Here is a 20,911-nt window from a genome sequence, read left to right on the forward strand (position 1 = left end):
GGCTTCACAGCATATGGAGGCAGAGGAAGCAGCCAAGAAACTGGCAGGGGAAGAAACACTGGGCTTGGAGTCAGAAGTCCCAGCTTCTTGCTCTAACTCCGCTGCTCACCAGCTGTGTGACTTTGGGGAAGTCCCTTCCACTTCCTGAACCTCCATGTCTTTATCTGCAATGGAGCTAGCAGTACCTGCCCTGGCAACTTCCCTGAGCTATGAAGGCTGAGACTCAAAAAGAGATAAGATGAAAGTGCATTGTGATCACTCAGACATTGAATGAATGGGAAGTTCTGTCATTATTCTGTCCTAAAGGGACTTCTGGTGCCTCAGGAGACCCATGATGGACAGAGACTGTTGCTTTTGGGTTTTGGGTCGAGATCAGTCTAATAAAGGGCCTCTTCCAGCTGTCTGATCACAGCTGGACCAGAGCCTAGTGGACAGCTTCTAGCTAGGGGGCATAGCCAGAGTGAGAGGTGACGAAAGTCCAGGGGTGGTCGGGTAGGGCAGAGAGTGGGCAGTGCCAGTCTGGGGCCCCCACAGAACTAGGGTGGTGCTTTGATTCTGTCTTTCCACTTGCCTAGCACCTTATAAATAAATAATCACCAGAACCACACTCTGTCTGTCTCTGCTCCCAGCTTTTAGCGTCTCTCTTGGTGAGGACTACAAACACTTTGGGAAACGGCAGGGATGGAGGGGAAGGACGATGCCCTCTCATTCCTGCACACCTTAAACCCATCCATAGCATTCTCTGAGTGCTCATGTACCACTGGGTACTGTGCCAGCACTGGGAGCACAGAGATGGGAACCACAGGGTCCTGCCCACATGAGGGCTAATTACACTCCCTGTAGTTAAAGAGACAAAATACACCCCCTGAAATGTAAATAGCTAAACAGCCTACACTGTGTCACCCAGGTCGTCCTGACAGTAAGTCCTGCAACTGTCGAGAGCAGTGGCCTAGGATGGTCTGGAAGACTTCGAGGAGGAGTTAAGATTTGAACTGGACTTGGAAAGTTAACTTAGACAAGATAAATAGAAGACAGAGAAAAAGGTATGCCAGACAGGCACACTTAAGGTGTTCTCAGCGGCAGTGGAGGAATCATATCAGTAAGAAATGAGAAATGAAGTCAGACACAAAGATGGAAGCCAGCAGAGAGCCATTAAGGACTTCTGAGAGGGGTACTGGTATGGTAAGAGCTATACCTTGGGGAAACTCTTTCTGGCAACATTAGCCTGGGGAGCTTGCCCTGAGTGGAAGTATGGCTGGAAGTAAGGAGATCAGTTGGGAAGTTACTGTGGAGCTGGGGACCATGGGGCTGAGAAATATAGGGGTACATAACCAGGGGTGTGATGTGTGGGAAGAGGGAGAGGGAAGGTCTAAGGATGTTCAGTGCTTCAGAAACACTGCCAGGTGGTAGGGAGGTAGGAGATGGAAGGAAACCCCGGACAAAACCCAGTCTGGTCCTTCCCAAGAAAGCAGGCTCCTCTTTGAGCAGACCTGAGCCTGACCATCCTGCCCTAAACCCACAGTCAGTAGGACCCAGAGGTGCCTCCACTTGGGCCGCATCCACTCCTGGGGCCCTTTCCTTCATCTTCTAGAAACCATATAGCATAGCTCCCCATGGCCCCCAGAGAACATCGGGACCTTGGGACGGATCCCTGCAGTGGATAGACTGCAGGGATAGTGTCCAATACTGTATTTTACCCCCTCAACTCCTGTTGCCTCTCAGGAAAACACTGTCATCTTGCCATGGGCTATGCCAAATGGCAGTGAGCCCCTGGGAACTCAGCCAAGGCTAGGAGGGGGACCGGGGAGAGGAGAAGGAATGGGAAAGATGGAGGAAACAGCTCCTGGAGGCATCCCAATGGGCTTCAGGGGAAGGTGGGCTGGGAGTATGTCAGGACTGGGAGAAGCCCTTGAGATCATTTCACCTCATTGTCAGAGGTGAGCTTAAGACCCAGGCAGCAGAAGGGACTTGCCCATGGTCATACCGAGGGAGAGGTGATGATGCTGGGCTGGAATCATGGAGTTTGGGGAGTGTGTAAGGTGTTTATTCCTCTTTGGACACTTTTGAACAGCACATCAAATGACTCACTAGGGATTCTTTCCTTGATATCCATTTGTATGTTTTGTGTGTGTGCTCGTGTGTCCTGTGTGTGCACCTGTGCCTATGTTGTGAGGGAGTCTGGGTATGTAGGTGGCCTCTTACACGGTGGCCTGCCCTGGTTTGAAGAACTGGGGCCATTCCTGTGAGGTGACTGTTTTCCTGGGACAGCAGTAAAGAAGGCAGACAGGGCTGGATCTGGCTTCCAGTACCAGCTCTGCTGCCCTAGGAAAATTAAAGGCACTAGCTGGCAGAGCCCAAACTCCTGAAGCTGGGTACACACACACACACACACACAGAAATACACACCGCTCACCACCAAGCGGTACTCATAGCCACTGTTACTGGGTGTTTCAGGCACCCAGAGTGATCCGGTGTGCCTTAGAGTGCCGAGTACCTGCATCCACACGTCTCCCTGGAGCCCCAGCCGGTGTAGACACGCTGGGGTGCGGGAGCCCATTTGCAGGGACACGGAGGAGTCCAGCGCTCCCCACTACTTACACACGGCGCCCTGCTCCAGGGCCTGGCCCGGCCACACCCCTCCTCCCCAGCCTCCGCCGGTCGTTCCTGCCCCTCTCACACACTTAAGAGTCCCCTGGGGCCCTCTCGAAGCCTGGCAGGGACAAGTTAGGGCTGGCCCTGTCGGAGAGTCAGGTCCGGAGCCAGGATTCGACGCCTCCCCTGAGCCCTGTCCCCGCGGAGCAGACACGCCAGGCTGAACTCCGGTTTCTGGGAGCGCGGTTCGGCGCCTAAACCCTCTCCGGGGAAGCCGCCCAACCCCAGCCGGCTCCGGACTACCCCAGAACCCAGCGCCCAGCCCCCGGGTTTCCGCCCCACGCCTGGCGAGTAGTTACCGATGGTGGTGATGACGGTGATGGCGAAGTAGAAGGAGCCGGCGAAGCGCCACTGCACGCCGGCCTTGTGCGGCTTGAGGCGCAGCACGACGCGCTCGAGCTCCTCGTAGCCGCCCTGGCTGAGATTGTAGCGCGCCCGCAGCTCCTGCTGCCGCAGCTCCAGCCGCTGCCGCTCGATCATCTCCGGCTCCGACTCGAGCGCGTCGAAGACCGCGGCGCCCACCAGCAGGTAGGTGAAGGTGCACACGATGAGCGCCAGCGTGCGCACGTTCTGTCGCTTCATCGTCCCACCCGGGCCGCCGCCGGCCCCCTGGCGCCCCCGGCCCGCGCCCCGGCCCCGGCCGCCGCTGCTGCTGCCCCGGAGGCGGCCTGGGGCATGGCTGCGCTCGCCGCTCCCCGCGCCGGGCACCCACTCCGCGCCCCGGGGCCGCCGCTGCCAACGCCGCCGCCGCCGCCGCCGCCGCGGAGCTGTCCCTTCAGCACCACCCACCGCCCTCCTCCGCCCGGCCCCGCTCCCGCCCCCCGCCCCCCGCCCGGAGGCCTCCTCCTCCCGCCAGCCCTCCCGCCCAGCCAAATAAGGACTGGGGAGACGCGCCGAGGGAGGGAGGAGGGAGGCTGGGGGAGGGGTGGGGAGGGGTGGGTAGAGAGCGGGAGAGCCGCGGAGAGACCGGGCAGGACAGAGAACGAGCGAGAGACCTAGAGAGAGGCAGAGACCCAGAGAAAGATAAGTAGACAGAAATGTATGTAACTACAGAGGAAGAGAGGGAAAAAGAGGCGGGGGGGGTGTGTGTGTGTGACAGACAAGGAGATAAAACCTGAGGTAGACTCATAGACACAGAAAAGGAAGAGGCAGGCAGAAAGATACAGACTAGAGAGGCACAGACTGAAAGAAGAAAACAGAAAGAGCGGAGACCGGGAGACCTGGATAGCTGGAGATAAACTGATGATGCAGAAAAAGAAAAGCAAGGAAAGGGAAAGGAACAGGCAAACGAAGTCCTCCCACCCCTCAGTCCTCCTCCCCTATCCGTCCACTAAAATCACAACACGCTATAGCTGGAAGGGACTTCAGGTCTTGCTGTTCTGCCTTGTACTATGTGGATGAGGAAACTGAGGCACGGAGAGGTCAAGTGATGTGCAAGGGTACACAGTGGGTTACTGTCAGCACTCAGATCTGTCAAGCTTCCCCTCCTCCCAGGCCACATGCCCTTCCCTGTGCCAGGCTGCTGGCTGTCTTAGAAACAGGAAGGCACAGCTGTGAACCTGGGAACACATGGGCCAATACCCAAGGGAAAGCCCTGGTCTTGTGAAATGTGTCTCTTCTCAGGTCAGTACAGCTCCTGGAGCTGGTTGAGGAGCCTAGGCCAGGAGCACCCAGTCCCAGGGTCCCCTGCTCTGCTCCTCAGAGGCCATCAGGCTGTCTTGACCTCTATGGCCTCTCCCCTGCACCAGCTGGCCAGGCTGGGCTTGGGCTGGGCTGCCAGGGACAGCCATGGACATCACCATGGAGCATCCCAACAGAACCTAGCTGAAAAAGGGGAAGTGGAGGGCCCAGATCAGGAGGCTCACTGACAGACTGGAGGAGCCGGGAGACCTCTCATGCCTCAGTTTCCTCATTTGTCAACATGGTGTGGTGGTGGTGAGGAGGGCAGCCTGTGGGGTCGCAGGCGAGGCGTCCCTGCCCCTCTCAGAGTCTTGCTTCCTTATCTCTTCAATGAAGTGCCATGGCAGATGATTCCACAGGCCTTGCTTAGCTCCAAACAGCTCCAGACTTGGATGGGCTGAGTGAGCAGAATGATTGGAATGCAAATCCCACTGCCAAGGAGGGTCAAAAAGTCTTTCACAGGACCCTGGCATGGGCCACGAGGAGAGACATGGGAGAGGCCCCAAGGCCCCGGACAGAGGAGGATAGGCTTAGAAGGCAGCCAGCCAGAAGCAGGAGCACAGTCTGCGCACATTCTAGGCTGACCTGTCACTGCCTGATACTAGACTGCTTTTCCCAGCAGTGCCACCAACCCATTCCTGCCTTCCACCATTCATTCAACAAGTACGAATCAAGCATCTGCTGTGTGTCAGGCAAGGCATATTACATTCATTATCTCTAGTCCTTATCACAGTCCCGAAAGGAAGGAATGGTTATGTCCATTTTATAGATGAGGAAACTGAGGCTAAAAGGCAGTGCAGTGAATCCCCCAAGGATGTTCAGCTGGGAAGAGACAGACTACCTCCTAAGCCTATGCTCTTCTTTATGATGACTCCTTGAACATCCTTTTTTTTTCACTGTAAATGGGATAGTTAATTATACTGGCTCTTGAACAGAGTGTTGTAAGAGATCAAAGGGAATGGCATGCATGTAAATCAGACACTACAAGGTTCTATAACGACTTCTTCTACCCTAGAACTCAGGTCTCCGACCAGATTGGCACTGACTGGTGGTGCTTTGCCCCCGCCCCCTCTCACTATAAGATGTTTTGATTGTGTCAGATGCCTTGATCTGCCACAAACTTTCTGGTCCTGCCCTTCTGGCCATACACTCAGCCTATTGCAAGCTTTCCCTCTTGGCATCTTCTGGCTTTTTGGCAGAAAAGTGCTGCCTTTCCTGACTTCCCAGGGGTGGGGGAACAAGTTAGATCCCGTGTTCCTGGACACAGACACCTTAAAAGCCAGTTCCCCAAAGCCAATCTAGAGGAGCAAGTGGTTCACTAGGCCTGGTTTTCAGTGTAAAAGGCTGTGTGTACAGGTCTGTTCATCTCTGGCTGCCAGACCAAACTGCTGTGCAGATGAAAGGTGATATTATGAGTGAAAGAGCTTTGGAAAAAGGAAAAAGCTCTTGTTAGGGGCAGGGCATTTATTATTAATTATGATGAAGCTTGTTTGTATTTCAGAACTGGAAAGACCTTTAGAGATCATCTGGCCCAACCCTGTCATGTTACAGATGAGGAAACTGAGGCCCGGAAAGTAGGAAGTGTGTTTCCCAAGGTCACACAGTGAATGAGGCAGGGCCAGGACTCATGTGCCATGGCTGGGGTCTTTCCTGTTGTTCCCTGTTATGCATGGGATCAGGATACCCACCAGTGGGGTCTCCTCCTCCTGCCCCTCTTCACTCCCTTCTCTTAAGGAGGGGGGACTGGTGGGGGAATTGTGCAGGTACCAGTCAAGATTTCTGAGTAACCCCGGGGACCTGTGGGCAGAGGTCCCATGAGCTCGCCCTTGGCCTGGGTGGGATTATGACAAAGACGTTGAAGCCTATCCCACTCCCTTCCATCCAGGACTCTGAGGACCTGCCTGTACCTCCCAGCCCCCTGATGGGGATGCCCCATCCTCTGCCCAAGGCCAAGTGTCAGAAAGCACCTGTCTTTTATAGATGATAAAAACTGCTCAGCTGTGGCTTCTCCATGTTCTTATATTTCTTCCAATCCATTGGTGACTTCTGTGGGGGAAGCTCTGGGTCAGAAAGAGATTTTTTTCCATCCTTCAAATTGTTATACCAATCAGCCTTCTGTGTGTTGGTTTTCTGAAATCCTGTCCAGTAGAGAACACAGGGTGGAGAATTGGAAGGCCTAGGCTGGGGTCTGGCTCTGCCACCTGCTTGCTGTTGGCCAGTCACTCCTCCAGGGGCCCTGGTTTGCACAGCCATAAATGGAGGGGTTTGGATCAGGGCATGTCTACTCCCTTCATTTATAACATCCCATGACCTTCCTGGCCTGCTTCTGCTTCCCTAGTTCTTCCAAGAATCAGGAGAAAAAAGGGTATAGTCACTGCTTTTAAGACTTTAGTTTGTGAGGAAAAGGACACAGTCAGAGTTAGGATAAATGGTACAAAATTCAATTATCATGAGTTGCTGCATATTATTATGCACTAAACATTATACACATTATTTTCCAGTTGTATATTCTACTCCATTCCCCTCTAAGCTCTAGGCACATCCAAGTACTTTTATGTTTCACTCCTGGCTCCCATGGCTCCCATAAGCTGTGATGTTGGTACCTCCTTGCCTCCTTTGTTTTCTATTTAGTGATCTCCTATTCAGGCTTCAAGACCCAACTGAAAGGCCACACTCTCAATGAAGCATTTCCCAATTGCCTCCAATCAGAACCACTGGCTCCTTTGTGCTTCCACAGCAACCTGTCTAAACGCCAGTTTAGTAGGCATTGCTTCTGCCTTGTAGATTAGTCAACTCTTTTAATATTTATCTTCTTCACTGGCTCATTATCTTCTCCAGGCGGAGACCCTTCTTACTCACATTACACCTCCCACAGTGGGGACACCCACTTTGCACATCAGTGTGCAGTGAAGGCTTCAAAGCATCCTCACCTTCTGGGTTACAGATCAGCAGTGTCAGTGGGGCGAGGGGCACAGATGGCAGAGACTGGGGCAGAAAAACCCCGGGCAATCTGCTTCTGTGACTCTTCACAGACAGTTACTTCTAAGGCTGGAGAAGTGCCGCATGTTTTAAAGGAAGAGGATAAAGACAAATGTGAGTGTTCAGAGGCCTGAGGAAGCATGTGGGGAGGGCATTGAACTGGGAGTCCAGGTCCAGGAGCTTGGTCCCAGCGCTGCCACCGACTACCAACTAGCTGGCAGGCTTGAGAGAATCACGTTGCCTCTCAGTGCCTCAATTTCCTTTCCCACAGGATGAAAGGATCGACTATCTTGAAAAGTCTCTTCCCTGCTCTGATGTTCTGTGATGTTAATGACAGAAGGAGCAATGTTCTGTTGATGTTAATGGCTGTGTGAGCAGTGCTCATTCTATGATGGCCAAGAATGCTGTCTGAAAGATGAGGGGCCCAGAGCCCTCTCTGTCCATTACTATCCAGCCCCCTTTTATTGGCCAGTTTGACTGGAGGATGAAGGCAGGGGGCGGTGGGGTAGGGAGAGAAGGAGCTGACTCCCCAGTCAGACAAACGCAGATTCAAATCCTGACTAGCAGTTACTAGCAGGACCAGGGCCTCCCATGAAATTCTGGGCCAGACCATAAGCTCCTGCAGGGCGGGGATAGGGCCTTCCTCACCTCCGTGCCCCACAGGCCTTGGTGGAGACCTGGCACAGAAGTCACTCTGGAAACACTCCTCCATCTGTTCCAGTAGACCTGGCTGGGCCAGGTGGGTTGGCAGGGCCTGGGGCCATGGTTCACCGCAGAAAGGAACGTCCAAGGCTATCTCAGCATCAAGCCAGGGACTGGCCTGAGAAGGGGGAAGGGCCCTGTGCACCAGGAGTTGCCTCAGAAAGAGAGCAGAGAGCCGCCCCAGGGATCCTGGCCTCTGAGGGCAGGTTGATGGGGTGCAGGGTGCTTAGGCTATGACGGAGGGGTTTCTTGGTGTATCTCTGCAGGGAGGGACATGGAGAATTAGTCTGGATTTACAGAGCATAACCAGTCCCAGTGCAGCCGGCTTGCATTTGTCAAGAGACACTATTTGTTTAACATCTCAAGCCCAAACCAAACACAAAAGGCAGCTGTTCACAAAAGAGAGGTGCTGGGAACTGTTGGAAGGAGAGTGCCGCCCTAGGAGGCAGACACCTGGCTCTGTTCTCAGTCCTGCCTGGGATGGGTTGAATGTCCAGCTCAGGACACAGGGTCTTCTGCTTGTGAGAGTGAGGACCAACCGATCTCCATGGAGCTGCTGTCGGAGATAGGCTTGCTTCATTTGTTAGCAGAAAGCCTTAGTCCAAAGTCTGCACCTACCACATTGGATGGATCCCTTCCTCTAAGACGGCCTGTTTGGTGGCCTCCCTCTCTGACTCTGAGTACCACACTGAGATGAGCAGCCTCCTGTGTGTGTCTTTAAGGACCTGCAGGGAGTTCCCACTGGGACGCATTCCCAGAAGTGTCATGGTGCTTATGCCCACTGCATGGCACTAAACGCTGCCGGGCTGTCCTCAGTGTGGCTCTCTTGGTTTTCACTCTCCCTAGCAGTGCCTGAGATTGCCCACTTGGTCCTCACTGACACTGGTGTGATTCACTTTTCTGTTTTTGCCACTTGTATGTTTTGCTCTTTTCTGCTAATTTCCCCCTCTTTCTCCCTTCTCTTCCCCTTTTCACATCTTCCCCTCCACTATGTTACTGGGGTCTCAGGCAGGCCAGCAAGTGATAGGAGAGTAAGATCTGGGAGAAAACCAGCCACTGGTCTCCAGCCTGGTGTGTGTGTGTGTGTGTGCACGTGTGTGTGTAGGAAGCAGCAAGCCTGAGACTTTCAGCTTCAGTCTTGGTCTCCTCTTCTCTCCTTCGTCTATCTACCAGCCCTTGTCATTCTCCCCTCCACTCACATTCTCCTTTGTGTTTGGCCAAGGCTCACAGAATAATTAAAGCTAGAGGAAATCTTAGACCCAACAGTGCTAATGAGGAAACTGAGGCCTGGCAAGGGGGGTCAGACCTCCAAGCCTCACAACTTCCCAGGCCAGAGCTGGGGCTGGAGCCCAGCTACTCTGCCTGACCTCCAAACCTTTAGCTGCAAGGTAAGTGCACTAAATGCTCCCCCTTCACATTGCTGGAATTAAGTCCCTTAAGCCTGTCCTCGGCAGAGATTCTGAAGCGGCCATGACCTGTATTCTCTGTCAAACGTGTTGCTGCTAAGGAAAAAAGTGAGCCTGGAGATCTAGTCAACAGCCTCACAAATCTTGAAATCCTTCATTGCAGGTTTATGGCTTCTGAGAAGCCAGCGGAGGCAGCCTGTTCTCAGCCCCGAATGCAATAATTACAATAGCACTCGCAATGATTAATCAGCCAGTGAGTATTGAGTGGCGCCTGTGAGCATGCATGGCATTGTCTATGTGTGTCCATCTGGGTCGGGGAGAGGACAAGAGAGGTGGATTTATTCCCAACAAGCAGGTTTTAGGTGTCCTTCCCTCAGTGGAGGGGCTGGGTCGCCACCGTGGCACTCCTTGGATAGAGTCCTGATCGGCTCGGCACTGCAGCTCTTTCTGCTGGGGAGGAGTCCTGTCCCCTGTGGTTCCAATTGCTGGGCTCCGGACCATACTGGGAGAGAGGAATTGATGAAGAGAAGCAGGTTCCAGGCTGTCAACCAGATTAACGGGGGGCCTCACCGGTGTGATGTCCATGGCACAGTCAAGGAACTTGGGGTATTCAGTCTGGAGAAAAGATGCAGAGGACGTGTGAGCTGTCACACGGAGGAGGGGTTAGCTTTGCTCTGGGTGGCCTAGGAGGGGCCCGTGATCTGTGAGGAAGTGCTTCAGTTGAAAGAGCTTTCAGCTCAAAATAGATGGAACATTCTCCATGGCTCTGCAGAAGGAATGAACTGCCCAGGACGAAATAAGCTCCTGGTCAGTGAAGGAGTGAAAGCACAGCCTGATTGATCCCCTGGTTCAGGCTGTTTTGTTTTTTTAAATCTTTTTTCCTTTCAATTTCATTGAGATATAATTGACATACAGCACCCTATAAGTTTAAGGTGTACAGCTTAATGATTTGACTCACATACATCATGAAATTTTTACCTCTTAAGTTTAGTGAACATTCATCATTCCATATAGATACCAAAGAAAAGAAAAACAATTTTTTACCTTGTGATGAGAACTCGTAGGATTTACTCTCTTAACAACTTTCATATGTAACAGACAACCGTGTTCATTATGTTTATCATGTTGTATATTGCATCCCTAGTACTTATTTATCTTACAACTGGGAGTTCATATCTTGTGACTGCCTTCATCCAGTCTCCCTCCACTCCCCTGCCTCTGGTGACCACAAATCTGATCTTTTTTTTTTCTATCAGTTTTTGTTTGCGAAGTATAATTGACCTATAACCCTATGTTAGTTCCTGGTGTACAATATGGTGATTTGATTTTTCTATGCATGACAAAATGATCACATGCTAAGTCTAGTTATTGTCTGTCACCATACAAAGATATTCTGTTATTATTGACTATGTTCCACACACTGTACATTTCATACCGGTGACTCATTTATTTCATAACTAGAAGTTTGCACCTCTTCATCTCCCTCACCTACTTTAGAAGGATCCAAGGAGATAGTACAGTGCCTGGCACACAGTAGGTCTGCAAGAAATGCCTTTTGATTTGCTTGCTAAAAGTACTGAGTTTGGGGCTAGACTAGATGCGCTTTATGGTCCAGTCAGGCTCAGTTCACCGTTCATGGAGAATTTCCTCTGTGCTAGGCTCTTCCACCCTCCTTGAAATGCTGCAATTCCCTGGCGCCAGGGAGGGTTGCCCCTGGAGTCCTGGCTGAGCCTTCAAGCCCTGCTTTCTCCCAGCTTCTCCCATCCCCTACCTGCCCCAAAGCCCCCACACTTCTACCCTGCGGTCTGCTGCTTGCAAAGGCCCAACACTCACAGGTTGGTGTAAGGGCCTAGAGGCCCACGGGCTCCTGCAAAGGAAATGAGCCTCTGGCAGGCTAATTACTGGGCGCTGATTCTATTAAGCAGATAGCTCGCTCTAGGCAAAGCAATTACATCTAATCAGCCCCTTGCAGGAGTCCAAAGGGACAGCCGTTTGAGCCAGACACATGCGTGAGTAGGAGCATCAAAGCAGCCTGGGGCTCAGACCTGGGCAGTTTTGTTTCAGGCTAAGGGTTGCTCAGAAAGTGGTCCCCTGGCTCCTTCCCTGGGCTGCCCTGATCTCGGCCACACTCGTGCTGCAGTTCTGTCAAAGCAGAACTGAATGGAGACTCAAAAGAACTGTGATGAGACTTGGCTCTGCCACCAGGGAGCTGAATTTCACTGGGGAGAATACTTCTCTGACCCAAGCCTCAGTTTCCCTGTCTGTCTAATGGGTAGGATGGACTAAAAAGGGCACATTCCAAGTTTGAAACTGGAGTCCATCTTGATATCGTATTGTATACTTAAGAAAGTACTAAGAGGGAAGATCTTAGTAAAGTGTTCTTATAAAAATATAATAACAATAATAGTAAATAAAGAGTCAGGAGGAAACTTCTGGAGGTGATGGATACGTTTACAACAGGGGCTGTGTGCATGGTTTCATACCTATCTCCAAATGCAACAAGTTGTGTACATTACATATGTACAGCTTTTTGTATGTGGATCATATCTCTATGTGGTTTTAATTTTTTAAAAAAAAAGAGAGTGAGAGAGAGAGACGCTAGCCTATCTAGTCCACATGGTTTGGATTCTAGTCCAGGCTAAAATGAGCTGACCAGCTAGAAAAGAACTTTTGAAGTCCTCAAACATGGAAATATGTGCTGCAGGATCTCATTACTCAGACTATTTGTTTTTTAAAAATAAGGAAAATAATGTATTTTTTAAAACTATGGATGCCCTCCTGACATTTTTGCCTCCAGAAATTTAATGAAATGTGCGTTCCCCAAAAAACAGCCAAGATTTTCTGACCATGATTTAGTGGCTTCTGCGTCACAGATTCTTTGAGGAAGCTGGGTCATGTTAGCAGGGGAAGGAACAGGAGGTCCCTGGAAGTGAAGGGGTGATGAGTAAGGTGGAGACAGGAGAGTCCTTGGGCCATGGCAGGGTCTGTTTGATCTGTGCTGGTTCTTTTCCCAGAATAAGAACTCCCTGAAAGTTTTCTGGACACTGTCAGAATGCTGAGGAGAGATTTAAACATTAGTCCCTCCCATCACTGAAATTCTAGGATTCTGGCATTAAGCAGCTGGAGTGACCAAAACTCACCATACCGGCAGCCTAGTGGAGGGAAACCAGAAGGCAGTGCAGCTGTGGGAGCGGGGCAAGCCACGGCCCTTCTGTGAGCCTGTCTCCTCCTCTACAGCACTGGAAGATGAGAGCATCTCCAAGTAGTCCCCCTCACACAGTGGTTGTGGGACTCCAAGTGAGATGGCAAATGTGAAACTAAGACTAATTAATTAATTCTAGTAAAAGGTGAGAATGTAAACTGAAAAGCTTCAGTACAGCAAAGGAAACCATCAACAAAATGAAAAGGCAAACTATGAAATAAGAGAAGGTACTTGCAAATCATGTATCTGATAAGGGGATAATGCCCCAAATATATAAAGAATTCGTACAGCTCAATAGAGAAAACCTAAAGCATTCAGTTAAAAAATGGGCAAAGGATGTGAGTAGACATTTTTTTAAAGCAGACATAACAAGGATCAACAGGTACATGTAAAGATGCTCAACGTCACTGATCACTAAGGGAATGCAAATCAGGATGGCAATGAGCTATCACCTCACATCTGTTAGAATGACTATTATCAAAAAGACAAGCAATAACAAGTGTTGGCAAAGATGTGGAAAAAAAGGAACTCTTGTGCACTGTTGGTGGGAATGTAAACTGGTTCAGTCACTATGGAAAACAGTATGGAGTTTCCTTAACACATCAAAATAGAACAACCATATGATTTGGCAATTTCACTTCTGAGTATTTATCCAGAGGAAGCAGAATCACTATCTTGAAAAGATATATGTACCATGTTCACTGCAGCATTATTTACAATAGCCAAGATTTGGAAACAACCTAAGTGTCCATCAGTGGATGAGTGGATAAAGAAAATGTGATACAGTTATACAATGGACTATCATTCACCTATAAAAAAGGAGGAAATTCTGCCATTTGTGGCAACATGGATGGATCTTGAGGGCATTATGCTAAGTGAAATAAGCCAGGCAGAGAAAGACAAATCCCGTATGATCTGACTTATGTGTAGAATCTTACAAAAACTGAGCTCATAGATACAGAGAACAGATTGGTGGTTGCCAGAAGCAGAGAGTGGGAGGTGGGTAAAATGGGTGAAGATGGTCAAAGGATACAAGCTTCCATTTGTGAGTCCCAGCGATGTAATATGCAGCATGGTGGTTATAGTTAACAACACCATATTGTGTATTTGAAAGTTTCTAACAGACTAGATCTTATAACAAGGGGAAAATGATAACTATGTGTGGTGATGGGTATCAACTATTATTGACAAATATTTGACAAATTATTGACAAAATCAACTATTATTATTGATTTTTGGGGTAATCATTTAATAATATATACATGTATCAAATTATTATATGTAATATATTGTTCTTTGTCAATTATATCTCAATTAAAAAAAGATGAGACTGTTATTATTAGCAGCTGGGACCCAGGTCTCCCTCTCTAACACAGCCTTTCTCTCTGTTCTGATTTTCATGACTGTAGCTTTGACAGCAGGATGGCCTTGCTGGAACAGACTGAGGGTCACATGACTTCCAGCATTCCCTGGCCTTGGTGATCTCAGATGGCTGGTGCCCATGTAATCAGACCAAAGCCTTGGTCTGTCCTCAAAGAGGAGCTCTGGTGCTGATTGGCAACCAGTGGCCTTGCTAGTCTCTGCATAGCATTTGGGCATTTGCTGGGGGGAGGAGAAATAACCTTGATTCAGACACTGGGGTTGAGGAGAGCCACTTCCCTGGACCAGACTGGCAGGGAGGGTGGGGGGGAGGATCCGGGGGGCAGGGGCACCAGGCAGGCCTGGATTGCCCTGCTCGTCAGCACCCCGCATTAATCACTTGCCAGGAGAAAGGCTATGAGGAGAAAGCCGCGTTATTCCCCATATTACTTTGAGAGTGGTGGGAGGGAAGGTTGGACCGGGAAGTTGTTGAGAAGCCTGGAGTGACAGCCTAAGAAATTTGCCCTGCTCCTTGGAGGCAGTGTAGAAACACAAAAGGTACTTGGGCAGGACTATTCCACCAAGAGATCATAGCCTTCAGATCCAAGCCTGCATCCCTCGGCATGGGCTCCTGTCTCGCGTGATCCGCCCAGCCTGCTTCTCTGGCATCATCCCATTTGCTCCCCTTTTAGGGCTCTCTGCCCGAGCTGTGCTGTGCTCTTCACAGTCCCTCCAAATGCTCCAGGCTCTTTCTTGCCTTTCTGCTGGAAATGCACACTTTGCCAGGTACAGATATGATTGTACTTAGTTCTCCCAACAACCCTTGGAAGGCTGCATTCCCATTTTACAGATGAGAAAACTGAGGCTCATGGCAAAGCCACTTGGCTAAGCTCTTACAGGTAAGTGGACAACAGATCCGATATTAAACCCAAATCAGTTTGACTCTAATGCCTATGCTTTCACTTTTCTGCCACACTCTCTTGCTAGAAGATGATTAAGGGCAGAGCCTGGCAGCAATAGAGAACTAGAGCAAAAGGTGCTATCCACACACATAGCTAGAGCTTCAAAAGTACTGGTTGTGTGAACGAATGAGCAGCTCAGAGAGGAAGGCTGTAGGAAGGGCCAGGATGCAGCACCTGGCTTTGTCCCAGGAGGGACAGAGGCTTGACTCTGAGTAGGAAACAGGACAGAAGTGTGGGCAAAGCCAAATGACTCTAGCTTGCAAAGTGACCGGGAGACAAGACTGTCATGAACGAGCTGAACTCAGTGACTGATCTGACGTGAAGAGGAAAGAGGAGGCCGAATTGTCCATGGCCCAGCCCTAGCACCCAGCCCAGGCAGGGATGTAGAAGGGTCTCCACAGCTATGCACAGATCAAGGATACCTTTGAGGCTTTGAGCTGGGTGTCTAGGAGAATGGCAGTGTCTCCAGCATACTGAGCAATCTGAAGGGGTAGGGACCATCCATCCACATGAATGGCGGTTGGTCCTGGCTCTGGGTTACCATGGGGAGGCACAGGCAGGTACCTGGCTCAGATGACTGAGAGATGGCACAGTCCAGTGATTCATGGACTCCACAGCATGTCAGGGAGGTGGAGATCAGCCGGGAGGCAGCGCTCTGGCGGAAGGGCACCAAGCCGTCAGGGAGATGGAAAAAGTGATGTCGTTAAGGAACAATGTGGCCAAAGGAATGAGCTGTAACTTGCTGGATCCAAAAGGACAAATGGGAAAACAGCTGCCAGAGGCCCAGGGGTGTCTGATGATGGCCTGACACGGCCCTGGGGGAGGGACTGAGCCCCAGCCCAGAGGCCAGAAGGGATCACCCCATAGGTTCTGTGGACCTTTTTTGTCCCCCAATACCTTGCCAAACAAGCCCTCTGGTCTATTAATAAAGGCTTGATGAATTGAGTCAAGGCAGACCTCCTGGCCAGAAAACTCAACCCTGTTTCAGACGAGTGGATCTAAGGAGGCTGTGAAGCAGGGGAAAGAGCACAGGTTCCAGGTGGGTCCCACTCCTGCCCAGCAATGTAGCCCACCTTCTTAAAATGGGTTAGAAGGAGTAGGTGCAATACAGGAAGTCCCAGTTCTGTCTGGACTGTCATGTCACAATGCTTCCTTCCCTTACCTCTGTTCCCTCCTTTCTGGATAAGTGCTGGGGAAACCAACCCCCCACCATGGCTTAGGGAGGAAGCCAGCTGTAAGGCTTAGGTGACCTGGTCGGGGAAAGGAGCTTCCTGGGTCTAGCCTGGCTGGTGTGGGCCGTGGAAGGACTGAACTGATTAGAGGCAGGCCAGATCCTCAGCAGAGACTCAGTGGAAATTTAGAGTTTTGAACTGAGTTCCAAAGGGAGTGTGTGTGTTTGTGTGTGTGTGTTGTGGTGATGGAGGTCATCTGGTCTAAATTCCCACTCAACAAGGTGAGGAAACAGAGGCCCAGAGAGGGGAAGGGTCAAGGGCATGTGACATGATGATGATACTTAGATCTTGATTGAGTTCTAATCCATTGCTGTCTTTCCTACTAAGAAAAGTCTCTGACTAACAAAGAGATAGTGGGGTTCCAGGCAATGGCCAGGGCACCAGACTTGAGCAGAAGTGCTTGTGTGGACCTTGGGAATCTGGAGGAACTGGAGACTGATTTTTATTGTAGTCAAAATTGTTGAGAACCCAGTGAGCCCTGGGTGGGGCCGTGGCTCACCTGCTACGTAGGGGGGCCCAACTTGCTGCAGAGGGGTGTTCTTTCCTGGTGGTTTTGGGTCACGGAGCTTTGGGGTCTGATGGGCTGGGGCTCCAGGAGGTGACTGATCTCCAGAGGCTTGACAGGGGCATACACACGGTCACACCAGGGTCTCTGTCTGCCCTGCCAATGGTGAACCCAGAAATACACTCTCCTGTTTGCCCCAAAACTCAGTCTTGAGAGCACATCCAGTGCGTGTGTGGTCCCACTGTCATGTCCATTTTTCCAAAGATGAAGGATGGCTCCAGGGTCCACCCAGATGGTAAATAGGGGCAGTGGGACTCCTGGGTCATTCCCCACACACACTACGGCATCTTCTTCCTCTGTCTGCACACACCCTCCAAAGCCTTCCTCAGGGCTTGTGATTCTCCTTAGCTGCCAGGCCAGCCCCCTTGAATGTTTTCAACTGTAAATCCTACTTCTCACCTCCTGTGTCTGAGCCCTTTCACTCTTAGGCTGGACCAACCTTCTCCACAAGATTGGGGGCAGGATGCAGAAAGGGAAGTCCCATGCCCCTGTACAGAGAGGGAAACTGAGGCACGAGGCTGGCCAGAGCCAAGGCTAGGATCCAGGAATTTCTGTCCCCAGGTCCAGCAAGAGACGCCCAGAGCTGCAAGGAAAGGCAGCAGGCAGAGAAACGCCATTCTGTTTTCTTAAGCTTCCCAGCTGGGACTGAGAGCCCTAAATCCTCTCTGAAAATACAGAAAAGGGATTTAAATAAAATCAAGATATTAACCTTCCAAAATTGGACACCCCCCTCCATAGAGAGATTAACTTCTTTCCTAAGCACTTTTTTTCATTTCTATAAACATCTTAATTCACACCAACATCATGGTCAGCCTGGATTATGGATGGATGGTCTTGTCTCAGCCACACATGCACATTTGTGCAAGCACACACACACCTGGAGCAGCAGAGAGAGCACTGGATAAGGAGTTAAAGACCTGGGCTTTATTTCCAACTCTGCCACTGAACCTGGGACCGCAGGTTTCTCGCCTGTAAAAGGGGAGGCTGGTTTCCCAGCTCACTCTCTGGCACTGCCCGGCAGCGTAGTCTGGCTCCCCTTGTTTATTTCCCACTCTCCCCCTAACCCCCTGCTTCTCAAGGGCCCTGCCTGTTTCTCTCAGAACCTCTTTGACAGCTCAGGCCTGAACAGGACGCACTGCGGCTCTGTGTGGGGGTCAGGGCTGCTTGTATGGTTATTTCAGCTCTGCTGTAAATGCAGAGTCACAGGTAAAACACCCAGCACAGGATCTGAGCTCATGGTAGGGGCTTCCAGAAGCTCATTCCTTCCCCTCCCACCTCCTCTTTTTAATTCACCTGGTCACTCATCCCCACCTGTGGCCACGTTCCCTTCCTCGGCCTCAGTCGCTAGAGAAGCCACATCATTTTTTTCTAGTTTCAGGCTTGGCTTGTCCGTGTCATGTGGCTCCAGTATGAACTCCCGACTGATTCCTGCTGCTTTTAGGATGAAGACCTAGACCCTCAGCATGGCCTGCAGGGGGCTCTCGTGGATCCACACGCACCCCACCCCCAACCTCTCCAGCCTGGCCTGGGGGATCCACTTGCCCCACCCCTCTGGGCATTCAGAGCTTTCTTTCAGGTCCCCAGTCTTGTCATGTTCCTTCCTTCTTGGCCTCCCCAAGAATCTTACCTCCCCCTGGACTCACCCCTGTCACCTCTGGGCTCACACCTGCTCCTGTGATGGTCCCTTACCCAGGAAGTCCTCCTTGACCACAGGGAGGTAAGGTCCCTTGGTCTATGGTCCTCTGGCTCCCCTCTCCTCCCAGATGACAAAACACCATCATAATGAAAAGAATGGTTGTACCTCAAGCATTGGATGTCTGTCTCCCCCGCTGGACTATGATCTCCAGGAAGGCAGGGACAGGTCGATGTGTCTGTTTGGTTCAACACTGTCTCCCCAGCACCTGCTCAGCATCGGGGCGCTATAACTACTTGTTGGGTAAATGAATGAGTGGCGTCTAAAATTGCTCTTTTTAAGCACACCTGCAACCTGGCTTAGCACCTTCCATGAAATCCAGGCACAGCATTCTCTAAAACAGCTTTGTTCTTCTCTAGGTATCTACTTAACCTCCCCTAGAGGTTCCCTCTTTTCCCTCCTGACGCCATAGATTCTCAAAACCTCCAGTTTCTTTTTCAACGAACCTCCGACCTGCTGACAGCCTTAGTCCAATCAAGCAGCAGATTTCGTATCCACGTCAGTTTCTTCCACCTTCTGACAAGCCCAATCATTGCTAAACCTTGATTATGTCCTGGTTCTTGAGGCTGCAGCCAGCTGTGGTTATTCTCAAATCTTGTCACTGGGGAGGAGGGTGGATGTGGGCTAGCCCTGACTCAGCGAGGACCAGGAGAGAGATGCCGAGTGTCCTCAGTGGCCTTGGGTAGGGGTGGGCCATGGCAGTGGTCTGGTTCTGGTTGGAGCAGAGGTTGTGTGAATCCCTATTTGACTGTTATTTTGGCCAGTGTTCCTTAAAGAATGTTCATGAAACAATGGTGCCTTGAGATGTTTTGCAAAAGAAAAAAAATCCTGTGCTTTAACACATTTGGGAAACTCTGAGCATCACTCAGAATTAGTTCTTGTTTGCAAGCATCAGAAGCCAGCTCTGCTAATTTAAGCTTAAAAGGGATTTATTCTAAGGATTTTGGGTGGTTCACAGAGTCTCCTGCAGGGTCAGAAAACCAAAGTCAGAGGCAGAGCAGCCAGGAACAACATCTAAAGTCACATTGTAGGACTGGCCCCAGGAAGACCCCACTGCTGCCAACACTGAACTTGTGCTTCATGCTTTAGCTTGGGCCACTAGCTCCACCAACACTGGAAGCTGCTTTTAGAACTGCCACTACTGTAGCCTCTGGAAGCAGATTGGTGCTGCTGCCACCACCCTCACCAGAGTGGGATCCTTGCTTCTTTGAACCACGGGCTTTGGATTGAAAGCCTGGGGAAATGCGTCTAGTGGTGGAGTGAGGTCATGTGCCCGCGTGCTAGCTCAAGAAAGGCTGTGACAATGTAAATTTCCCATTTCATTTTCGGCTTCTGTACTGGGAGGCAGCCTTTGCTTGAAAACATAGGGGAAATCTTTAAACATAGAAAGGGAGGGCAGATGGTGATTGGCCCAAAACAATGACAACTGTTCTCTATGCTGTGGAGCCTGGACACCTGCCTTGCGAGTGGGCTGTGCTCTAGGACAGGGTCTGCCAATCTCAGTACTGTTGGCGTTTTGGGCCACACACTTCTTTGTGGTGGGCTATCCTGGGCATTGTAGGATGTTTAGCAGCATCCAGGCCTCTACTCACTAGATGCCAGTAGCACCTCTCCAGTTGTGACTGCTAAAAACCTCTAAATACATTGCCAAGTGTCCCCTGGGGGGATGACTTTGCCCTCAGCTCAGAAACACCGCTCTAGGAAATCTGCAGGACATTTGTAATACGTTTGAGGAAGCAGGGTTGATTTAACCTGGTTTCCCAAACTTATGACTACAGGAACATTTTTTTCCTCCAGCTCCCTTTGACTTTATTTCACAGAACTTACTTCAGGAAATGCTCGGGTGGTAACTAGGGGCCTCGTTCTACACGGTTCATGGAGGTAGGAGGTTGTACAGGCCAAATGGCACTCCGGGTCTCCCTGTCATCACCTTCCCCACCTGTCAACCTCCCCGAACAAGGCTGGGGCTCCTTGAGGTCTGGCTTTCTGAGGATCCACTCTCTGGGGAGTTAGTTGTTACTCTAGGAAAGACTCCCAGGGCCCCAGGGAGGAGCCTACAGAGTGTCATTCAATGTGGAGAGTCAGTCTTTCTCCCTTTGGCTGTGAACCTGCCCTGAAGGCACAGGTATTGCTCCAATCACCTGGGACACACCTCTGCCTATGGCAAGTGGTCCACTGCAGCCCCCTGCACTGTTTGACAAAGATCTCACAAGATTCAGGCTCAAGCCCAGTTGGTCTCTAATACGTAGGCCCAGCCTCCAAGTCTGTATCCCCAACACGTTCACAAGGTCAAGGCCCTTATTACTGCCCAAAGGATGCCCTGGACACAGGGTCAAGTCTGCTCCAACCCAGGGAATATCCCCACTATCGTGATGCAGGATGGAGGTCCAGGCCCCTGAAGGAGGGGGCCACCACCCACTGGCCTTACCCTTGGGAAGGAAGTTTTGGACCTGCTCCTGCCAGGCTGGGAAAAGGAGCA

The 20,911-nt window shown here is 50.8% G+C and overlaps 1 protein-coding gene across 1 annotated transcript in view; it reads right to left on the bottom strand.

Annotated features, from left to right (window-relative positions):
• KCNK3 (potassium two pore domain channel subfamily K member 3) overlaps positions 1 to 3,374 on the bottom strand; it is a 34,823-nt gene extending 31,449 nt beyond the window's left edge. Inside the window, exon 1 of the mRNA XM_006197298.4 lies at positions 2,952 to 3,374. Coding sequence (XP_006197360.2) covers positions 2,952 to 3,234 — 283 coding nt within the window. The 5' untranslated portion in view covers positions 3,235 to 3,374. The remainder of the gene's footprint in view (positions 1 to 2,951) is intronic.
• Between the last annotated feature and the right edge of the window lie 17,537 nt (positions 3,375 to 20,911).

Source organism: Vicugna pacos, chromosome 15 (assembly GCF_048564905.1).
Source record: "Vicugna pacos chromosome 15, VicPac4, whole genome shotgun sequence".
Taxonomy (NCBI): Eukaryota; Metazoa; Chordata; class Mammalia; order Artiodactyla; family Camelidae; genus Vicugna; species Vicugna pacos.